The sequence below is a fragment of the Artemia franciscana genome, chromosome 9 (assembly GCF_032884065.1).
Source record: "Artemia franciscana chromosome 9, ASM3288406v1, whole genome shotgun sequence".
Taxonomy (NCBI): Eukaryota; Metazoa; Arthropoda; class Branchiopoda; order Anostraca; family Artemiidae; genus Artemia; species Artemia franciscana.
The window spans coordinates 11776550-11801202 of record NC_088871.1 but is presented as its reverse complement, the minus strand read 5'-3'; the positions used below and the strand labels follow the sequence as shown (position 1 = coordinate 11801202).

The window sequence follows — 24653 nt, the reverse complement described above, 5'->3', positions numbered from 1 at the left end:
AAAAATCGAAGAGAGCGAAGAGCTAGGGTATATTAAGCTTAAGACGAAGAACAATGAAGTCAAATAGTAATTCAAGCGTTAAACGAACATAAATCACTAAAAATAAATAGATGAAACCCAAAAAAATAGAAATTACAATAAATAATCAAGCCAAACTTAAAACGAACAAAACTACCTCAAAAAGGCCCCCTTTACCTTCTAAAGACCAAAACGTCATTCGTGCTTTACTGAAAACAGTTTTTATTTTGAGCTTTTGTTTATTATTATTTGTCACAAAATCAACTAAACAGAAAGACAAAAAAAAAGATCACCATAATAACCAAGAAAACGTTCCAGGTGGAAATCTTAATTTAAAAAGTATACATTTCAAATTCAATTAGAATTAACTGTGAACCTAGAATGATTTATTAACTAATGCCTCAATATATATATTAAAATGACTATTAAAACACGAGTTATTTAAATGAATAATGAGTAAAATATGAAAAATGTCTTAATGCTCATTAATTCTCATAAATTTGGTCATGTGCCTCTATTTTTAAATTTCATGATGATTGTACATAAGTTGAGACAATGAAGATGCATTGTTTGATGTAAAACCAATCAGATTCTGCTTTGGCACTGCAATTTCTTTAAACAGAAGGCTTGTTAGCGCTGTGTTGTGCACTGCTCCAGTTGCACTGCACAGAGAGGCACTGCACATCTCCAGTTGTGCACTGCTGTACATCAATCAGCTTCAAGAATGATTCTTCCATTACTTTCTTCTATCCACCCCTCTGATCTTCCTTCGCGTCATCGACGTGACAAACTACAACCACTATGCTTTTGGAATTACTCACATCAGTACTCTTGTCAATTATTATAGAAAGTTTTTTTCATGAGGCAGCATTGGCGATAATCACAGTGGATACAGTTTTATGTTCACTGCAGAGCAACAGCGAGAATTGCGTAAGTCTCAATTGCAAGTAATATTGTTTTATTTATCTGATTGTCTCATACATTATTTCAAGTTAGGAGGAAAATGATTAAGGGTACGCAATGACCATTCAGTCTTCGTGCCCTAAGAATTATTTCATTGTGGAATATTTTGTTTTCTTCTTGAATTTCTAAATTTTTTTCATGAGGCAGCACAAGCACATCTGCAACTTCTCCAATTATCGGACTGATCGCGTGTGTGGTTTTTGTTTGACCACACTGAACTCGTATTCACCGTTGAATACGGTTTGCAAACCGTATTCACAAAAATTCAATACAAAATCTAATACGTAGTTTTGTAAACGACGCTCTGGTCTTTATAAGCCAAAGGAGGTTAGCACCGTAGCACCGTAGCACCAAAGGAGGGAGCACCGTATGTTATTAATCTAAGAGTTGTTAGCATAAGCTCGATAATGAAGGGAGAAATGAAGACTGGGAAAAGCAAAAATAATTTACTAATGGATTTCAAAATTAAAAAAAGAAAAAATTAACAACTAAAAAGGTGAAATAGCTTACCAATTTTTTTCATTATCTTCTTTAGCTACGACTAATTTTTGCCTAGTCCTTGCATAGACATCATCCGTTGCATTCACAGACATTCGAGAGGTTACCTGACCTAAGGACTCCAAGGACCTAGAAAATAAAATATCTTAAAAAGTGAACGTATACCAGTCGGATAGATTGAACGTCGTTTAGAGCCCATAAGCCAAATTAAAAATTACTATATTGGCAAAGAACTAACCTTAAAGTTAAAGTACCAAGCACAGCACATGGGTAACTTATAAGAGTGAAAACTGGGGCGAGTGTCGACAAAAAACCATCGACTCCATCTAGCATTTGGCGACAATGGGCATTTTTTCAAGATTTGAAATCGTTTGTCTATCGGGGACTGAGATCAAACACTTAACTCCACTAATCTTGCCAACGACACAAATTGAATGATTTACTGAAAAAATGTCGTGTCATCAAACGCTAGATAGCATTGAATTTTTTGTCAACACTCTAGCGCCAGTTCACCTCTTGCAAGCTACCCATACTCTCTGGTGCCAAGAAAATCAAAATAAAACACTTTTTTTTGCCCTCTTGACTCATCTTAGGCCTATTCATACCAGAAAATTGCCATTTTTCTTTTTTTTTCGAAATTAAAAGTTTTAGGACAGTTCATTTTCGCCAGTGTTGTCGCGTTGAACTGTGAAAATAATAAATCAAAACTGATTAGTCAACTTCGGCTGTGCTGAAAATTCAAACAAACAATATATTGATTTTCAAAGACAATTACACTATCAAAGGAGAGCTATATATGTTCTGGCTAATTTTTGCCAAGATTTCGCCCATATTTCCCTTTTTTTACTTTGGCATCCGCTACTACAATGCTCAGCTGCATATGGATATTTTAACTAAATATTAGATTCTTGATTCTTCCACATTTTAAAAAATATACATGGTTGTATGAGTTTCCGCTGAACCAATTCAAACAATCAGTTTTCATGTTTACTGTCCTTGGTAATTTCACAACAAAATAAGTTATTTTAATTTCCTATACTGTGAAATTTTATGGGATATATTTCAAAATATTTCTTCCAAACATTTACATGGCGATCCTTTGCATAGGGACATAAGTTTGGTAATAACAGTACACAATCTCAGAAGCCGCGATTTTGAAACGAATAGATGTTGCAACATTCAGCAGGCCATCCCGATGTTTACAAAGTTCACGGTCTAAGATAAAGCATATAAAACTTTTGAATAAGGACGTGAATTAGGATTCCAAGAATTGGTATATTTTGAAGATGAGACTTAATGATTCAGAAAAACAAGATTGATATGCAATTTTCGAAAATTCCTAATCTTCTCCTAAAGCATTTCTCCTTTCCTTTATGGTTCAGAAATTTGGGAAATTTTTTGGCAAAAAATTCCTAAGAACCGACATTATTTTCTTAATTTATAAATAATAGTTACTTTTCACAGAAAATTATTCCCATAGATTTTTTCGGGAAATTTTCCAGAGAAGAAAAACCTTCAAAATATGAATTTTCACGTTCGTGTCAATTTTCCCTTTTCTTTTCTTTTTCTGAATTTTTGCAACAACAACCATTTCTCAAAATTTATGGCTGTTAGCGAGTTCCAACCCCATTTCAAATACTTCTTCCGACGGTTCACATTAATAGTTATAAAAAAACATCATATTTCTAAGCTACTGTTCTTTCATGTGGGAACCAGAATTTCGAGAGGGACAGAAAATCGCAATTGAAAGGCGTTGACAAGACCTAAAAAATATCCATTACTATTTATTATATTTATTATATATATACTATTTATAACTATTTATTATATATATATATATATATATATATATATATATATATATATATATATATATATATATATATATATATATATATATATATATATATATATATATATATATATACTTCAATAAGCGAAAACACAACTAAGTTTAATGTAATTCAGGCAGGAATGCAAGGGTGGGTAATTATTTGGACGCCTTCTCCCTCCGATTATGGATGTTTTTTACAATTTCCATACGATTTCCCTGTATCTGGGGGGGGGTATTTGCTGTAGCTCTGCCCACCCCTCACCAGAAGCAATGGTCTATAACAACCAACAACCTTTGACAACCAAAGTTTTTAAACAACCGAATGCGAATGGCAACCTTTTAGTCAGTTGTCAAATTATGTTCACCTCTATCTAAATCTATGTCAATTTTGGATTTAGAACAAATGACATTGCTTATGAAGTATAGCTTACGAAGTATTTTACGTACCTAAAACAAAACTTGCGATTCGTTCGTATTTAAAAAATAAACTTAATTAAGTACTTGGTAATTATACAGCGGGATCCATCGTTAGGTTATCCGTCCAAAATAGTAGCTTACAATAACATACAATGCATCCTAATTTGAAATTACTTATTTAGTGGAAAGTTTTTTTTTTTAATTAATAGCTTACAATGGCGTACATCCTCATTCAAAGGTTTTTAAATAGGTCAGCCATTTTGAAGAACCTGAACCGGTTTTTGGGTCAAAATTGTAATGAACTAAGAAACAATTAATAAATAGGCTTTTTCCTTATTGTGCCTAAGCATTGAATAATTAATAACAGATTGGGTGCTTGACTATTATTAATTCGAAATGTATAAATGTTGCTTAACTTTTCAGACCATTGAGAGGCAGAAGTTGGCGAAGTAAAGCACGGGGAAAGCCTCGTACGCATAGATTTATTACAATTCTGGCAGAGACTAACCGCACCCCCTTCGATTTAGCAACTCTCTAAGCATAAGAGTTTAGAGGCAGTCTCTGGGGTGCCATTCATTATTAGAGGCAAAATATTTAGAAGAAGATAAGGGATCTACCCAATTTGTTATTAATCAACCGAGGACCAGAATTTAAAATCAAGGCAATTAAGGAATTGTTTCTAGTGTAAGCAAAACGAACTTTAAAATACGCATCAAAAATTTGTTTAGGCTATATACATTTTGTTATGTTTTTACGAGTCGAACAGACATTTCAGAGGGGGAAAGGGGGAATTTAGTACAAATACAAAATTAGTATTCCGATATCTTGCAATTTATTCTTAAGAAGGTGCAATATCACTTTATTACTTTCAAAGGGGTTAGGATAGGACCTGGTAAAGGGTCAGAAGCCCCCCCCTGATCGTACTTTTTGGTCAATCATTAAGGACCAAACGAAAAGTAGGTTGTCTCCGAATGGGTCGGGAGGAGGTCGTAAGGTAGGATTTGAGAAACTGGAACTTCTGGGATGGGTGTAAAGAAGGAGGCTTTTGATATATTGGTATGAAGAACCGCGCGTAGCTGTGCTGGCCTCAGGTGGCTTTATGCGGCAGTGAGTTGTTAGTAGTACTAGAAATCGATCGATATCGATACCAAGAGTAGATGTGACCCGAATAATCTTTTGGGATAAGATACCATTTAAAACTTCAGGTATTATTAAAAGTATTTCTATTGCAATTTAAAATAAACGATTTACCTTATTTCAAGTTCTTTACATAAAAAGGTGGGATTTCACTTTTTAGCCCTTTAGACATTGGCGAATGACAATTTCTATAGAATAATGGATTTTTCCGGTTATTTTGAATATATTTAAAACCGGACCTGGTATTTTCAAAGTACGATTCAAATTGTGTGAAAGCAGTATGTACCTTGCATTCCTTATTTCGTCCTATTAAAATATTTATGGCCGCTAACCCGTATAACGTACATAACAGAACCAGCGGTTTCACTGTCTACGCTAACCGATGATATGTTGTTCCATCCTGAAGAATTCTTAATGAAAAGAAAGCTAGATGGTAAATACAAAAAAAAAGTTTCTATAAATTCCTTTGTTATACGAATAGACATCAGTCAATTTATATTTTCTTCAAACGGCTGTGCATTAAATAATTATTTTTGTAAATAATTTCTCAGACAATACTGCCTTTTCATTTATAGTTGAAACAAAAATATTTTAAAAACGGGTTTAAATGGGACAGGGAAAAATTGAAGTAGAAATATTCAAACTTTTATTCATATTTTTGTTTTGGAAAGATTCTGTTTTAATTTTCCACGGTCAAATAAAAAATATTACTTGTTTTTAATATGTTTTTGTTTAAATTATAAAGGCTTCCGAATGTAAAGCCGAAATATTCGGCTTTTCAATATTATTTTACCTTTACTTTTTTTTACTTATTTTACTTTTTATTCCAGTCTTTTAAAAAAAATACACGTTTTGATTTATTCTGGTTTCAATGATAAATGCTTCTGGATGTGAAGCCAAAATAATCAGATTTTTAATATTATTTTTACTCCGATTTTTTCTGTTTTTTCACTGTCTTGTTAAAATTGCTACCCGCTTTTAATGTAATTTTATTGCAATTACGACTGTACATTATGCAGCATCTTACAAATTTCACGAGTCACCGATGAATTGCCACGTACATGGATGAAATAAATAGGAGAAATCCCTACAACTGTTTTTTTTTCATTACTTACATATTGTATTTGTTAATGAGAAACATACGGAACAAGTTTTTTAACAAGTACAATCTGCAACTAATTTTATGAAAAAAAAAAAGTTTTTCAACTGAAAGTAAGGAGCAACATCAAACCTTAAAACGAACAGAAATTTTTACGAATATGAAAGAGGTTGTATCTTCCTCAAGGCCTCACTCTTTACGCTAACTTTTTATAGAATTTTAAAAGAAAGCTTATTGTTCTAATTAAACGGCCATTCTGTTTCAGGTATCGTTCTTAAAGAATTAGGACAAAAAGTCAAAACTTTAGCGAAAAGAGCAAGGTCTTGGGAAAGGGACAACTCTTTTGATATGCTTAATAATTTCTGTTCGTTTTAAGGTTTAATGTTGCTCCTTACTTTCAGTTGAAAAAACTTGTTTTTTAAATTTAATTTCTGATCATTTTTAAATAATACAGGGAAATCCGGCTCCCTCTCCACGAAAAATTCTAGTACTTGTGAACACCACTCACTCAAGTTCATTATGGGTAAAACTTGAGAACAAACCAGTTTCTTCGTTGAAACACTTTTGTCACACATTAGCACATATTATTCCGTCACACCCCTTCACACCATGCATGGCTCACACGGTGCAACTCATGGCACACTTTAGCACCACATTGCACAACTTGGTGTACGCAATTTTTGGAAGTGGAAAACCCTCGGAGAAATTGAAGGCTCAAAGAAAAATCCTCCAAAACAAGAGGTCGCGACCCTGTCCTTTCCCACAAAATGTCTAAATAAGTGTACAAACATGAGCAACCATCATAGCTAACTACAACTCACCACAGCACCAAGCCGCCTGAGGCCAACACAGCTACGCATGCTCCTCCTCCATCCCAATCTATTCAGAGTCTCCCTCTTTACACCCTCCCATGAAGTTCCCATTTTTCTTAAATCTTTCTTTATGACATCTTCCACCATACACACACATATATATATATATATATATATATATATATATATATATATATATATATATATATATATATATATATATATATATATATATATATATATATATATATATATATATATACATATATAATATATATATATATATATATATATATATATACACATATATATATATATATATATATATATATATATATATATATATATATATATATATATATATATATACACATATATATATATATATATATATATATATATATATATATATATATATATATATATATATATATACATATATACATATATATATATATATATATATATATATATATATATATATATATATATATATATATATATATATATATATATATATATATATATATATATAAAGCGGAAAGTTTTGACTTTCGCTTTTTGGAGGGCCCAAGCTTCAGAACCATATTTGACCACTGTCATCACTGTAGCTTCCAATATTCTAATCTTGGTTTGGATACTTATATTCCTATTCTTCCAAGCTTTTTTCAACTTTGACCCCTCCCCCTCCCTAAGCATTGGCTATTTTACTTTTAATGGAATAGCATACACTTTACAGAATAGCCAACTATTTACTCTTAACAGTAGTTAGTTAGTTAACCATCATACATTAATGAGTCTACCACGTCTTTAAGTAAAAATTTAGTAAAATGGGTTTAAATAAATGCTTTATAGAAAGGTAAAATCAGGCACTTACATAAGTAGAAGAAATCACCCAGAAACCTCAACCTCAAGGCCGTATTCAGGGGAGGAGGGGGTTTTAACCCCCCTCCCCGAAATGCTCGTCTGACTCGTAAAAACGAAACAAAACCGGATATAAACAAATTTGCATGCGTTTTTTATAGTTTTTTTTGTGTGTAAACCTCCGCCCCCAAAAAGAAAAAGACCTTGCGTAAAACCCCCCCGAAAAAAATCCTAGATACGGCCCTGCTCAACAAATGTTGAAGACTGTTACCTTATTAGCCAATATGATTCATATAATTGGCATATTTTCGGGATCTGTCAAATTTGACATCTTCCAACCCCCTTCTCTCATTCAAAAATAAATTGTTATACATGAACCTGGGTTGAGTATTTTAAGTTTCGCATTCAAGACCTTGTCCAGGGGAAGGAATTCCTTAGCTTGACTCCCCCCCCCCCGAATTTTGTCCGACCCGCACAAAAGTAAAAAAACACATGTAAAAAAATTTATTGCATTTTGTAGTTTTTTTTGTATAACCCACCCCACCCAAATAAAAATATCTCCCAAACAAAAATCCTGGATGCGGCACAGCTTGCATTAAAATGATTTTTTTCGACCGTGCATTGAATGACTTTTTTTCGATCGTCACAAAAGAGCTACTTTTTAGTATACCCTCATACCAGTGCCGTATTCAAGATTGGGGGGATGTTTACCATAAGAATCAAGAAGAAAGAACTTACCTCCCGTGCAAATTGTCAAACCGTCTCATATGACGGCTTTTTTACCTGTATTTTTAAGATCAATTTATGAATAAGAAATAGTTTTTTACCGGTATTTTTCAAACCAATAATCAAATCGACAAAATATGTCTGGGGAAGAGGGGTTCAAACCCAGTAAACCCCTAACTACGACCTTACCTCATACATTAACTTTTTTGAAAGCCTCTAATCGCCTTTTTTTTTCTTTCCCATCTAAGTTGGCTACAACTCAAACGATATGTTTAAAGTAGGTAACGAATAGTCAGGTGTGTACACAAAACCAGACTTGACGTAACAATCCGAGACGCTTTCCTTGTATTCATGATTGAAAGGACAGGGTATTAGGCTTGCTCACGACATTTTCAAATTAGATTCTGAAATTACTTCAAATTTGCAATGTAATATTTGCCACTCACTATCTTCTCACATTAATAATAATCTGACCTTGCAAAAAAAAAAAGAATATAGAGGTAATCTATTAACTTTTTGTAAACGTTAATTTGAACTGGAGTTTTTACAGCCATTTTACAAGCTATGAACTACAACTAATACCTGCATTTCAAATGATACATACAAATTATACGGATCGCCATGAACATTTTAAGGAGAAGTATTTTTGATTTCTCCCACAAAATTTTTCTTTCTCATCACCGGGGCCATATCTAGGAGGGGGCACTCTATTTGATCCCTCGCCTTGCCTCTAAATTTTTTTTCTGGCTCGTAAAAAATAAAAATGTAAACAAATTTGTGTTGCGTTTTGCGAAGTTTCTTGGCACCCTCCCCCCTCAAACAAAAAGCTATGATAGGCTACGGCCCTGCCCACATCACCTAAATTAAGATTTCCTTGTAAGTCTCGGGCCATTTTTGTTGCATCAAAGCAACTTGACCTTTTGCTCATAGAGCATAAGATTAGACTCATCTTTATCTTGGTAACTAATACCCAAGCCAGAAAATAGAAACAGTTCTGGATAAAATTACGTAATTTGGGGAGTTGAACTATGTTCCGTTGTCAACTTACAATCAATTTTTGATTTGAGAGCAAGTTAGTGATGATCAAGGCCCTGGATACGGCCCTAGTGATGATGCATATTTTTCAAACAAGTTTTTTGCCACTTTTCGCTAATGAAAAACAAAATGCATGAAACACAACATGCGAATATGAAACACTCTCCAAATGAAAACACAAAATATGTGAAAGAAACTAAAGATTTCTGGTAAGACACGACTTCAGTGGCGCCAATTCGGGGGTACGTTAGGTTGTATTGGGTAAGGTTTCCATAATTTTGTTTGTAAAGTGTTATTTTATCATCATGTTTTGTTATATTTTATTAGAATTAATCTAAATTCACTTCTTAGGTGTGTTCCCAATTGCCGACAAGTACCTTTTTTTGGCGGAGAGTGCATTTTTGTTTTTTCTCCAACGGCAATATCAAAAAAATATTTTTCAAAAGCAAAGTATTATTCAAAACCTAGAGGGGGAAAAATCTTGACGCCCTGCATTGTTCTAATAGCAGACAATAAGACAATTTTTTAATATACATGGCATGTACGCAGAAGGGAGAGGTATTTTAGCCCCTACACAACTACCCCATTAGAAATAGTGTCGATATTTTTTATATTTGTTTAAAAATGTATTATATTTTATTCATCCCCCCTCCTTGCATTTTCCTGAACACTAACCCACTCCTAAATGAATTTCACTGTACATCCATGGTCCAAAGATCAATTGTTGTTGTTGTTTTTTTGTTTTTGTTTTTTAATACCTTAGTCCGAATATCTCCCCTAAGCATAGGAAACCGTGGTAGAAACTATGATGACGCCAAAAAAAAATGTTGTAAATGGCCTGCTGCGTCAATGCGCTGCGAAATAGCGTTAAGAATGGAAATAAGTCTATTTGTCACGTATTTTGGCCTCTCGTGACAAAATTAATGATGATAAAGAACCTAAATATAAATACTAGATTCTATAAAGGACAAGCAAACTAAGGACATGTGAATACAAGACATTCCAAAGAGGAAACTCGGTAAAGTTTCCCAAGGGTGATTATTTGAATGAAAGATTGTAGATAGCCAGCCATTCGACTTAAAAGGATCGCTCACATCCCGGAAACTTGACTCTTCCCCTGTAGTTTCTTTGTAGCCAACTGTCCTGTCATATCTAGACATAGGTCTAAGAGAAGGCGGGAGGGAATCAAACATAATTTCCTTCATAAATCACGACGAAGACCACAATCTTTTTCCATCATAAAAACAGCAAAAAGCAAAACAAATAAGGAATTTATCTAAAACGGTGAACTTGTCTGAACCTGAAATGTATATTTTGGCTCTATATTCTAGAGCCGTCCTCGGCAAACCCCTTATATAAATAAAGTAAGACAATAATAAACTAAAATTAGATTTTAAGATTTAGATTAATAGATAATTAATAGATTATAGATAATTAATAGATTAATAAAATAATTAAATAGATTTTAATATAAATAGATTTTTTATAAATTAAATTAATATTATTAATATTTTATAGTATTTAATTATAAATTAAATAATTAAATATATTTAATTAAAAAAATTAAACAGAATAAATAAATAATTAAATAGATTAATTAATAGATTAATAGATAATCAATAGATTTAGTTTAATAAATAAACCAAAATTAAAACAGTCCCAGAGTCATTACTTCAGCCAAGTACAACCAGGTCTGTTTGGACCAAGACTTACCAGGAGCAAGTCTTATTTCATTTATATTTGTGGTTCGCAGAGGAAATATAGAGCCAAAATATTCATTTAAGGTTTAAACAAATTTCACTGTCCTAAATAAATTCCCTATTATTTTACTTGTTGTTGTTTTTCTATTTTCCTTCCAATAGCGAACCATAAGGCGGGATAAAATTTATAAATTATAAATGGACTCTGAGCTTGACTTTTTCCTTGAATAATATCTTTATGTTTACTGCCTTGCGATACCTGCACATTGGGGGAACGGCTAAACAGATTATCCTCAATATCCGTCCAATGATACACATATGGAAAGTGCGGGGGGATATTTGCAAAATGTTAAAAATTAGGAAACAAGAGCCTCAAGGCGTACTTTCTGAAGCTTACCATTCTTCTCCCATGTGGAATCTCACCCCCGAAGGTGTTTTAACTGTTCGAATACAATGGATCTTATTCAGGGTTTTACAATTTAAATTGGTCAGGTGGACTAAATAAATTTACCATGCTGACACCCAGGGGGACAAGGAGAAATTCCCTCATGATTCGTCTGATGGGCTTCCCATAGGAAGAATTAGAAAATATAGGCCGTCACGTATTTTAGTTTTATCGACCCCCCCCCCCAAGGATGCGGACATTGGATCTATTCCGAACAGAAATTCATTAACATCAGTATTTTCTGACATACATCAACAAAACTGAACAGGAACTGAATCAACTGAATTTTTATTCAGTTTCAACTGAATTAGTTTTATTCAGTTTATCAACTGAATTTTTAGCACCCTTTGTTAAGGTTAATAATTAAACAATCATTTACCTGTTTCCACATTGTTTGATGCATTCAAAACTTCCTTGAGGTCCTCCAAGATCCGTGGCACTTGAGAGGTTAAATGAGAAAGCCCGGGATTCGGCTGGATCCTCTGTGGGAAACCAAATTTGCTATAAAAAAAATTATAAAATGAAACAAGGGAAAAACAAGTCTAAAAACGTCTGAATACTATAAGGCAGGGAGATTTTTCTGAAGTATAGGGTTCAAGGATCCATCGTTGGACCCTTTTTAGAAACATTTACAAATTTCTGGTGGTTAACATGATTAAAACAAAACTGTTTTCGTGCTAAATAGAGACTAAACAGTACAAATTGTCAGACCTGCCATAAAACGTTCTACAGTCATAACTACATCATCCATATCAGAATTACCCGTAAAAAATTGGTCCGTGATCAATATTCGAGGGTAATATTTATGTCAGGTCAATTACAGCCAAGATTACAACTCATAAATTTACAAATTTGGGCCACAGAAAGAGATATTTTTAAGAATACAAATTTACTAAATAAGGCAGACATGTTTGCAGGGGGAGGGCGGTCGTGTTTATTCCCTTTACGGGATCCCATGAATTTATGCAAGCTTCACGTTACTTCCTACAGCTATCATAAATTCACAATCATTTTACAGTTTTAAACGCCCCCCCCCCATCAAACAAGATCCATCCAAGTGTTTACCACAGCTTGTGAATATAGCATGGGCTATTTTTAGGTCAGGTTACCCTACTCTTTAAGTCTAATCCCCCCTACGAAAAAGAGATATATCTACTACCCTTACAAATTCGAGATCGCTATAATGAGTGGTATAAGCAAGAAAATAAAAATGAGCAAGAAAACAGAAATGTTCTAATATTTAAAATTTTATCCCGCCAAAAAAAGAATAAAAGCATATTATTTGTTATTCTGATGCTTATCCACGGCCGTGTCCAGAAGGAGCTACGGGATTTGAGCCCCCCTAAAACTTTTGTCCGGATCGTAAAAACGTAACAAAAATGCACATAAACGATTTTTTACGCATTTCTTAAAGTTTTTAATTAAAAACCCCCTCCCTCAATAAAAGTCCTGGATGCACCCATGTGTTTATCCCTTGCATTTCTTTTACTCACTTGCCTAACCAGGTTTCAAATTTGTCATACCTTGTGCACATAAAAGGATAAGAAGCTACACAAATATCCACAATAGGAATAGGAAAAAAACATATCAAAATGAGCGGAATTCTGATTAATAAAGCCTAAAAATTTGTTTGAAGGAAACAGTCCCCCCCCCTCATAAAAATCTAAACCCGTAACATCTAAAAAAATGCATTTCTATTAGAAAATCAATATATAAGTTTTGACAGGTTAGAAACCCTTCAATTGGTCTTTTAGCACAATTATTGACAACATTTTTTTAACAATCAAATGACCTAGGTATTTGATTTAAGAATGGCGTTAAATTTCACGGAATATTGACTGTCAAGGTTCGAAAGAAAAGAAGCAAAGAGAATGAGTAGACCCCAATTTGGACTCAAATTTGGCAGTCATTTCATGAAATTCCATTAAGACCACTTTTACTTTAACCTGTTGCCTTGACCTTCTTATAGTCATAGCAGATCTGATGCATTGCAAATGTAAATCGGTTTACTTGGATTTTTACTATAATGCCGTCATCTTACATATTTTTCCCCCATCCGTTCACTTCTTCAGATGTGAATTTTTAAAGATGTATTCATTTTAAAACTTTGTTACCAGGGTTGCCACTCCATGAGATTTTGACAAAACTCTTGAATGACAGGCCTGAGTTCGACATTTTCTTTTATTTATGCTTGAATTCATTTCTACTTTGAGGTTAATACTTAATATATATATATATATATATATATATATATATATATATATATATATATATATATATATATATATATATATTATATAATATATAGTTTACATATATATATATATATATATATATATATATATATATATATTGTAAGATATATATTGTATTATATCTTACAATATTGTATATATATTTATATATCGTATTATACCGACCAAACTTTGTTCTTGGTTTGTAAAGGAACCGGTTTCTCTGTGTGCACTCGGAAATAATCAGCTTAGCCCGAGTGAGATTAACTACTATGCAGGTATATTTTAACTAAATACATAAATATAGAGTTGGTTAGGTTAGGTATTTATTATAATACCTTGGCGGCCTGCTATCCATAATTCTCTGTTGTGAATTAAATATTTTTGTTACTGAAATATTTTCAGTAACAAAATATTTTTGTTACTGATGCATTACATTTTCATCATATTTTGGTATATTTTTTTTATGATTAACCTAACTTCACTTCTTGAGTGGGGTTAGTATAATACGTAAGTACCTTATTTATTTTTATTTATTTATATTTGTTTATATATATTTATTTATATTTGTTTGCAAGAGTAACAAACAGGTGCGCACGAGTCTTTTTTCAGGGAGGGGACAATAAAAACAAATATTTGACAGTATGAAAAAGAAGCATCCAGAAATTCGAGAAAAATTCGGATTCCACGATGAACAGGCTGCAAGGCCCCTTTGCATACGTCCCTGAATAGTACCATCCATGCATCACTTACAGAACATTTAAAATGGCCGAAACGATTTAAAATAATTAGTCCTATATGCTGCAAAATACACTGGGGATACCAAAGAAAAACATATGGCTCGCCTACTCTGATGTGTTCTTCCTTCGAGAGGGAATTTTTATCCAATGGCTCTAATAACAAGCATATAAATTTCAAGGGGGGTGAAAATGCTATAACTCAAAATACTCTACACATATGAATAGTATATAGATATAAAATATTGCATCGCTGTGTCCTAATTTTACAATACAAGTAACAGACACAATGCAAAGAAACGTTTCCCAAAACTTTCTTCATATTCAAACATAAAAAAAAAAATTCTGTTCGCGAATTTTAAAAATAAGTTTAGGATATTTGTTTTGTTTTTTTAAATAATACTACTTTAAATTTAATTAATGTAACTTTCAATTTTTGTTTCTTTTTTTAATTAACCAAAAAGAATATTTCATTTTCAGCAATTTAAGAATACAATAATAGTAAACATGGCAGTACCTCCTCCAAGAGAGAGAATTAGTGAAAATTATAATGCAGAAGATTAATCGCCAATAGGCCTTATGGCTTGTAGCCTACGCCCTTTTCCGAACTATAGAACTGCCACAGTTTTTAAACTAAACTCATTTTCGGACAAGAGAGGTTTCATCGGCACTAACCTCCCTCAGTATGGAAAAACTTTGAACTTCAGAGGCTTGCTAATGTTCCGAATCTCGGAAACTGTTGCGAGAAAAATATTCCGTGTTGGCTTATTCAGATACCAATCCGCCTTTTGTATTAATGATCTCTCGTAATTATCTCCCACTAATGTAACAGTTCAGGTTATAGCACTTCCTGTTGTAAATTGTTTGAAAATTGTTGTTTCATGCTCTTACCCAAAACTAAGGAAGTTGTTTTTTAACGTTTCTCATTCAATTTCACATATTTCGAAGATCAAATATCCATTTACAGGTGATCCTGTGGTATCCATCATATACAGGTACATACAACATTTGAAGAATAGGTTGGCGTGGTCTTGACATGGAGTCTTACAAGCGAGATTCGTTAGTACAAATTAAATAAAAAATTCAAGGTTTTATCAACTGAAAGTAAGGAGCAACATTAAAACTTAAAACGGAACAGAAATTATTCTGTATATGAAACGGGTTGTCCCCTCCTCGACGCCCCGCTCTTTACGCTAAAGTTTGACTCTTTCTCATAACTCTACTTTTTAGAACAATAAAAAACTTAGTATTTAGGCTAGTACTACAGATTAAGAGTAAAATAAAATGTATTAAACAACAATGGGTTTTATATCCAAAGGAACTAAAAAGCAAAAAACAACTTTTTTCCTGCAAACTGGAAAAAACGAAGTGTTTGAAGACTAAAAATTAATGTAGAAGACTAAAAAGCAATGGGTAGTCGCGACACATTTTATTACAATTTTGCGCCAAGACAGTCATATAATGTATTACCGTCCCCAGGCACGTACAAAGGATTTTTTCGGGGGAGGGGGGGGGGTAATAATAGAAAAAGATCATAGGATGGGTAATAACAGGAAAAACAATTTTATTTGACAATTTGAATAAGAAGTACACAAAAAATTCAATACTTCGAATGGGCACTGGTCTTGATCCCCCCCCCACGTACTTCCCAAACCGTCAACTATTTCATTATCTAATATACGAACATCATGACTTTACCATGACCACCCAATATTTTCAATTTTATTCTAAGCCCTTGAAATTTTTGCAGTAGAATTTTTTTTTTAATATTTTCAGTGCATTACGGGATGATGCTTTTTTGCATCTTTTTTTACAAAATCCAAAAGACTTTATATAATGCATCTCAATTGTTTCTATGTAAATATAACATATTTTAAATATTATTTTCCATTAAACGTACCATATCTTAATTTAGTTCGGGAAGTTTTAACAGAGCTTACGAGAATAGAGGGGACTAACTTTCCTTATTTGTCTTGTAGGTTATTATTTTTGTTTCACCATGCATGGTGAAAAAAGAACGTTTTAAGATAACTTTTCAGAATAGGTTCCAAAAAAGAGAATTACACACCAACCGAAGTTGACAACCTGTCGAGGAAAACGACATCTGTCATTTGGAAAGGGAACCTGACAATTCTACAAAATGGGCCTCTTTTAAGGCAAATTTCAATTTTCTGATAAAAAACTGATACAGTAGAGAAAAAATTGTTAAAGAATTTAGAAATTGATGACATTGCTTATATGTACGGCCGCCAATAAACATTATTTTCAAGGGGAGCAATCACGGCTAGAGCTTAAAAAAAAGGTTTTATTTTCCTAAAAAATGTCAAGTCTATCATATCTTGTTATTTCTGCATTTAGTTTCATGTTCCAAAACCAGTCATTAACATATTAAAAAGTTGTGTGGAAAGCTGAAAACTGTGTTAGTTGAAAGACAATATTAACAAGAAACAGAACAAGAAACCTTATGCCGTTCTAGCATACATGAATCAAACAAAGAGACTGGATATTGTGTAATTTTCCCCTTTGTGCTATTTAATAGACTGTATTTTGTAGCTGAATTTGTGATATAATCTATGTGTTGTATTTTGTAGATTATATAGTGAAATGCTCTGTACGGGTTTAGTCACTAAATAAAATCCATTCAACAAGCAACCTTCTGATAAGAGAAGGCAAATACCGAATCTTCCCCGCCTCTTTTTTCAGGGACTACAGGGAAGCTTAGGACACGGAAGACTCTCCCTCTCTTTTGAATGGCTACTATCTAACTCCAGGGGCGGATATAGAGCAAAATCTTGGGGGGGGGGGGGTTGCAATGTGACAAAGGTGCCAATAATTGACCAAATTTACAAATTTATTCTAAAAAATAAAAAAAGGAAAGAGGGTGCCAGAAAAATCTTGGAGGTGGGAGCAGTAAAAACAGATATTTGTAGCTTATTTAGTAACGGTAACTAGATGTTTTTGAAGGATTACAAGAGTTTGTTCATATTTACAAGAAGTTTTTGAAAAAATCATATTTACAAGAGGTTTTACTCGGTTTTTGAAGGACTGGATCAAAAACACCTTTTTTAGGCTTTTGACCCCTCGCCCCAACTAAAAATCCCAGACCGACAAATTTTGACGTAAATCATTTATGCTTTGGCTTATGTTGTCACCCACATTAACACGGGCCAATGTGATCAATGAGACCTAATTTTCGAAGAATACTTAGCACGTACGCCTACAATCAAGGCCCTATCCAGGATTCTTTTTGGGGGGAGGTATTTTTGGGGAGGGGGATTAGAAAAACTTTTAAAACGAATCAGCACAAATTTATAGGTATTTTGGTTACGTTTTTTCGAGTCAGAAAAATTTTGGGGGTGAGGGTTCCAACCCCCTAACCCCTCCCTTGGACACAGTCTTGCCAACAACCGAAGACAAGTCAGTCTTGAAATCAATCAATCAATTTGAAAAAAGGCTATCTTTTCTGTCAACCGTGAAGGTAGTATCTCATATTTAAACACTTCTGGAATGAATGTCAAAAACTTTTTGCTAAGCTGTTCTCAAATGGAGGATCAGGATAGCAACGTAGATTCAGATGACCAATGAGTGGTTAAACACAGGATTACCAACTTTTGGACCATGAATGTGTCCCCTGGGCATCCAAAAATGATCCATCTTGACATTCCCATGTATTATTGACCAAAAGATGCTTTGTAAATCCCTTTCAAAAAGGCCAGTTAACATCAAATATAATGAAAAAAAAAACATATAAAACATTCATACAAAATGACTCAGTGGGAAAGCATGAAACTCATAACCATGTAAATCTCTTACTTTGGAGAACAAGAGCTAAGAGCTCATATGGCATGAGCTCTAGCAAAATTCTAAGAAGATTTAAAAGGAAAATCAGAAGCTTAATACCGGTCGGGATTTAAAATAAGAGCTCCAAGACACGAGATCCTTCTAAATATCAAAATTCATTAAGATCCGATCACCCACTCGTTAGATAAAAATATCTCATTTTTTCTAATTTTTCCTCTCCCTTCAGCCCCCTCCCCAGATAGTCAAATCGGGAAAAATAACTTTATCAAGTCAATTTGCGCAGGTCCCTGAAACGCCTACCAATTTTCATCGTCCTAGTACGTCCAGAAGCACCGAACTCACCAAAGCAATGGACCCCCCCCCCTAACTCCCCCAAAGACAGCGGATCCAGTCCGGTTACGTCTATCACGTATTTACTTATTCTACTCACCAAGTGTCATCCCAATCTCTCCACTCTAAGAGTTTTCCAAGATTTCCGGTTTCCCCCTCCAACTCCCCCCAATGTCACCAAATCTGGTCGGGGTTTAAAATAAGAGCTCTGAGACATGAGTTCCTCCTAAATATCAAATTTCGTTAAGATCCGATCATCCAGTCGTAGGCCTAAGTTAAAAATACCTCATGTTTTCTAATTTTTCCGAATTGAATGTCCCTCCACCCCCCCCCAGATGGTCGAATCGAGGAAAAGACTATTTCTGATTTAATCTGGTCTAGTCCATGATACACTTGCCAAATTTCATCGTCTTAGCGTATCTGGAAGTGCCCAAACTAGCAAAACCAGGACAGACAGACCGACAGAACTTGCGATCGCTCTATGTCACTTGGTAAATGCCAAGTGCCATACAAAGCTTTACTTACAACATTTCTGACCAAACTTGGAAGCTAAAAAAAAAAACTGAGAAAAAGCACTACTTGGTAAAAATTGACATTTTTACCATAAATAGGCCTAGGCCTATATATCCAGTTGGGAAATGTTTCATTTTATGTCATAAATTTACAAAATGCGCCACTTTTTTGCCCTTTAACGTCAATGTGTCCATGGGAATGTGTCGTTTTGAAAAAAAAGTCTCCAGTTGGTAACCCTGGTTGAACACACATTATCCTGTTGATACTCCTTTGAGAACAACTTAGTAAGCGAGTTTTCTCAACTATCTCAAAAGAGAAAATGTCAGATACGACCTTTAGGCGTGAGCACTAAATGAATAATAAAAATGAAATAAATAAACTGACATAAAACTTATGAAATAAACGAAAAATGTAGGAAACCATAGAACAACCCCCAGTCTTGTCCCATGTTTTGGTTTCGTAAATTACAAAACAACTACCAATGCTTTGCCATAAATAAAAGTCATAGCAAATATATTTGTTTAGATAAAGTTGCTTCAGTAGTCTTTTAGATAAAAAGTTTGTGGATAACATTCTATTCTTGGAATAACAGACGAGCAACATAATATATGCAAATGGGGAATCCCCGTACCAAGTACCAGGTAACGCGTTTATACAGTTTTTTTTTTATTTATATTTATTAATACATCAAACGCTAAGCAATAATGCTTATCTCTATAGACACAACAAGAAATAAGCTAATTAGCAACACTTATGAATATCAGAAGAAGATATGTTAAAAGCAGAAAAAAAAAACTAATATCCAAGACTCAAAACTCATAAACTCAAACAAAAACTCATAATCAGAAGATGAACTTGTAACTAAACATCAAAATTTATTTAAGTGTTCTTAAAGAATTCCCTAGAAATCAAATTCAACGCATTCGCGTAATCCTAAAAGATATAACGACCACCTTAGCACGCACCAAGTGTTCAAAGAGAAATGTAATACGTAATGTAAACGTGGCCAAGGGGTTATCGACTTTCCAAATCGTGCCTGACGCCTGCCATGCATGTCAAAAGAAAACATCGGATGAAGGCATTTTTCGAGGGGGGGGAAGAAGAGTCAACTTAGTCAAGTTGACTTTTAGACAAATGGTGAAATGTACCGAACTGGCCAATAGTCCAATATTATGGATCCTTTTGAACATGGATTTATAAAGATCCAATCCTTGGGGGGGGGGGAGGATCGTAATGAAATGAAGACCTCTCCAGTCCATTGTTTTTCAATGAGCCTTATGCAGCAACCTCAGGGGAAATCCTTCGTACATTCTTCATCCCTCTTCATGTGCTGATATGCTTTAACGAAGGGTTTTAAAACCCAAATCTCATTTCATTAAAAAACAAGACTTGAATTAATTCATTTGGCTTCTGAGTGGCTCCTATGACCTGAACCTAATTATTAATTGCAATTGGGGGCGTCGTTTGTGGGCAAGGGGGGCAGTTTTCCCCCAATTCTGTGGAGAAAAATTATTATATATCCCATGCCCCTTGACTACCCGGATATAGACCCCTCTTGCACAGCGAAAGAATGTTAAAAATAAAGCATTCTGAAATTCTATTTCTTAATGCAAATTATTTAGTATTTACAAAGTTAAACTGTCTGTCCTTAATTATTCGTAGTTTAACTTGTAAAAATGCTCTACTTTTTTTTACTTCGTTACTTTTTAATTATTTTTTATATTTATTTACTGCTTTTAATTACTATTTATTTTGATTTCTTCATTTAAATTTCAGTAAGCAGGAAGTTTCTGGTTACTACATAAACCTGATCAATACCTTAAACCAGCATGAACATTTGAATTGCGATTTCTCTCAATAAAAACAAGTAAAAACACTCCTATTTGAACGGCAGGATTTTACGAGTTCTACTTATGACCTTGGTGATTGTCACCTGCTCTCAATCCAACTTGTTAACTCGCAACAAAACCCCTTCCATAACACAAAAGCCACCTGACTTAACAATTAACTAGATAAATTCTTTTACATAGAAGCTAAATCTAAAAGGTAGAATTATCACCTTGACAAGAAGATAATGGAAAAAAGAGCATCAATAAAAATTGAAAAATACCCAAAACCAGTCTAATACGACAATTGGCAAAGTTTCAGAAGCCAGGGAAAGTGGGTTTTACATTGAAAAAAGACGAATCACCTTTTGATAACAAATTAAACCATTAAATGTGGTAAAAGTTTTGACAAAAAAAGATTCAATGGCTTAGCACAGACGGCCTTTGGTAGTTACAGTACGAAACAAAAAAAAAAAAGGTTGGCCATCGCATACTTTTTAAAAATGAGAGAATAATATAAGCTTAGAATATGAAGATCAAACGGCAATGTCGGTTTAACGTCCGACAATATGCTTATCCATTCCTGGTCTCAGTCTTCTCATTTCTAGTCTCACTTCTCGGCCCATAGTCAACGAGCAAAACAATTTTATGATTCAAAACAACTTATCCGTAATTTTCCTTCACGAGCTGCCCGACTTGAAAATTGGCCTTTAAAATAAAGATTAAAACATTTCTCCTGAAAAAAAGATAATAAAAAATCCCTAACTCGTAAATTGATCTTAAAAATCCACATATGGCCCTGCTTCTGCCATCTCTCAGATTGAGTGACTTGTCCCCTATTTCCCAGTCCTGTGAGTAGGAATGGTAGTGACAACAGGCACCTAAGAACGGCGGCTTTGGGCCAGTCTCCCCTTGGAATCGAACACGGCATCTCAAGAATTCTAATATTTTTTGACAGTTTCTTAAGAATAGCTTTCTTACAGCTAACTCTCCGTCGTCTGATGATAACCTTGGAGTGTTTCATCAAAAATGGCACACATCCGCATCGTATCTTCCTAACACGTATGGCACACGCCTCACCTGGTGCAAGTGATTGTAAAAGTAGGGGACCCCTCAGCTCTCTCATAAGTTTAACAGAATATCTCATCCTTTTACATTTTGGACTATCCATGTCCCTGAAATAAGTTCCTGAGCGTCGTAATTCATTGTATCCTTGTAAAGTTACTTCCCGACCAAACAGAAAGTTAAAATTTGCAGATGCATATGCAGTAAACACTGAGTAAACACTGAGTGACTTAAACCAAGGGTATTTATGTACAACATATTCAAAACTATTAAAAGTCAAATCAAGCTTATTCTCTTAGAAGGGGAATTTAACTAAACAACTACGAAATACTTGGCAAAAACAGTTGCTAGATAAACTCCCTAAAAGATACTATTCCTCAGAACTAAAGATCCATTCCAACACTTTCTGCCAAATTGCGCCCCTGCCAGGGGCGTAATTTTCTATGGGAAGGGTAAATTCCCCTAGCTGAAATTTAGCATCTTTAGCAAAAACTAAAACAGGCCTGTATAATTCAAGTCTTCATAGAAACAGATTAGTTTTTTATTATGATTTTGCCTTTATGGTACTATTGAGTTCATCTTCGCTTGATCAGTTTCACTTTACGGTACATTTTCACTTGCTCATTTTACCTTGACTTAGGAAAATTGGCTCGAACTCTGCCCCTCCAGGATTTTGACGCAATTACGCTCCTGGCCCCTGCCTTAAATAAAAAAGCTCCAAAGAAAAAATGTGGTTGCTTAGCTACAAGCCCGTATCCAGGGAAGGGGATACGGCCAAATTTTAATGCGTGTTTAAGGTTTTATGTAACCCCCTCCCTAAAAAAAATCCTAGATGTGCCCTTACTCACCTAACATCCAAAATTTAACAAAAAAATTTAAGCAAACCCACCCATAAATTTGGGTCGTGTGATCAGTTATATAAGTGTTACATTCGTGTGACAACCAACTATAACGCTTAATGGAAACCTTTAAAGTTAAAGGTAACACCAGAGAGAAGTGGCCGTCAATTATAAATTCCGTATTTAAAAGTCATTGGTCTCCAGCCAGGACATTGAACAAAACACGGCCAGCATGCATGATTGCAGGAGACTATTGGTAAAATCGAGCAAGCGAGATGTAATCCGGTTAAGCCAAAATATTTTTAGTTGTTATACCTTACTGAAGAAATAACTTTCTTCGTTTATTTATATTATTGTTGCATACCTTTGGTATAATTTATATAAATTTACTATGTTTATAATCTTACTACAACATAGAATATTCATTGTTAAACATAAATATTTTAGACTTCGTCGATTTCTCTAGGGACAGAATTGTTAATTGAAATCTGTAGTATCTGTTATGTTTTTTTTTTCTCTCTTGTTATTATTCTGTTGTTGCTGTTTAGATAAATCTCTCTCTCTTTCTCGCGCGCGCGCGTTAAAATAAATAAATATTAATATTTGTCAATATAATAGTTATTATGATATTTATTTCTTTGCTGAAGAAATAATTTCACTTCTAATGCTGCATTGTTAAAAATCTTGTTCAGATTTAAATTTTTCGGTACATATACATTTTTTAGCAACATTTTTCGGCAAGGAATTGAAACGATAAGATGGATTTTTGCTTAATGTTTATTTTCCCTGGGGAACACGCGATTTTGTCAAGCCTTGAACTGTAACTTGCACCAAAAGGACAAGCTATTTACATAATTGGACTCATCGGTTTCGGATCTATCCATTCATCTAGCGTATCGAGTCAGAATCATGCAAGGGCGTATCCAGGGTGTGGTTTCGGGGTTCGAGACCCTCCCCAAAATTTTTGTCCAACTCGTAAAAACGTAATGAAACGCATATAAAAAAATTTTGGTACTTGTGTATTATTCAGAACACACTCAATAAGTGAAGTTAGGTTATTTCGTGAAATAAACTACGATGCAGGTACATTTTAATTAGGTAAACCTAACCTTAAATGTTCCTTCTCATAATAGTATAAAGTCATGTTGTGTCCATTGACGCACTGTTTTGTTGTGGGCAACAACCCCTTATCCTGGAAAAATATAATTGCCTCTTTTTCAGTCTTTGGGAAATCCCAAATCTTCATTTCAAAATCCATGTTCATACACTATCTTCTATCACTATGCGTAGCCAAACTAAATTGAGTTTTGTCTTTGTGGCTATAAAACTGAATTTTCTCATAAAATGTACCTGCATCGTAATTTGTTTCACGAAAGAACCTAACTTCACTTATTGAGTGTGTTCTGAATAATACACAAGTACCCAAAATTTTTGTTGATGACATTTTTGAAGTTTTTCTTTCAACCTTCCCGCCCGAAAAGATTCTAGGGGCGTAGGGATACGCACTAGCACACACCTTTACAGTTTAGAAATAGCGACATTCTTCTTTTGGATTCAATTTTATTAATGTCAGGTGTTATGTAATCGAGTCAAGCCGGTTTATTCAAGGGACTTAAAAAGTTTCCAAGAGAGAAAGAAAGAGTATTTTCAGATACCATTTTGTTCCGTGGAATTATTCCCTTATCATGTACCTTTATTTTAACAGCATATCTGTTCCTGACTATGGATGCCGATTTACTCTAGAGCTCTGAATAAAAGCT

At 33.9% G+C, this 24653-nt stretch overlaps 1 protein-coding gene across 1 annotated transcript in view; it reads right to left on the bottom strand.

Moving 5' to 3' along the window:
• Window positions 1-24653, bottom strand: part of LOC136031003 (RNA polymerase II elongation factor ELL-like) — a 99319-nt gene that overhangs the window by 50621 nt on the left and 24045 nt on the right. The window contains exons 3-4 of the mRNA XM_065710165.1: window positions 11928-12049; window positions 1492-1608 (exon numbers count right to left, since the gene is read on the bottom strand). Of these exons, the coding sequence (XP_065566237.1) occupies window positions 1492-1608; window positions 11928-12049 (239 nt within the window). The remainder of the gene's footprint in view (window positions 1-1491; window positions 1609-11927; window positions 12050-24653) is intronic.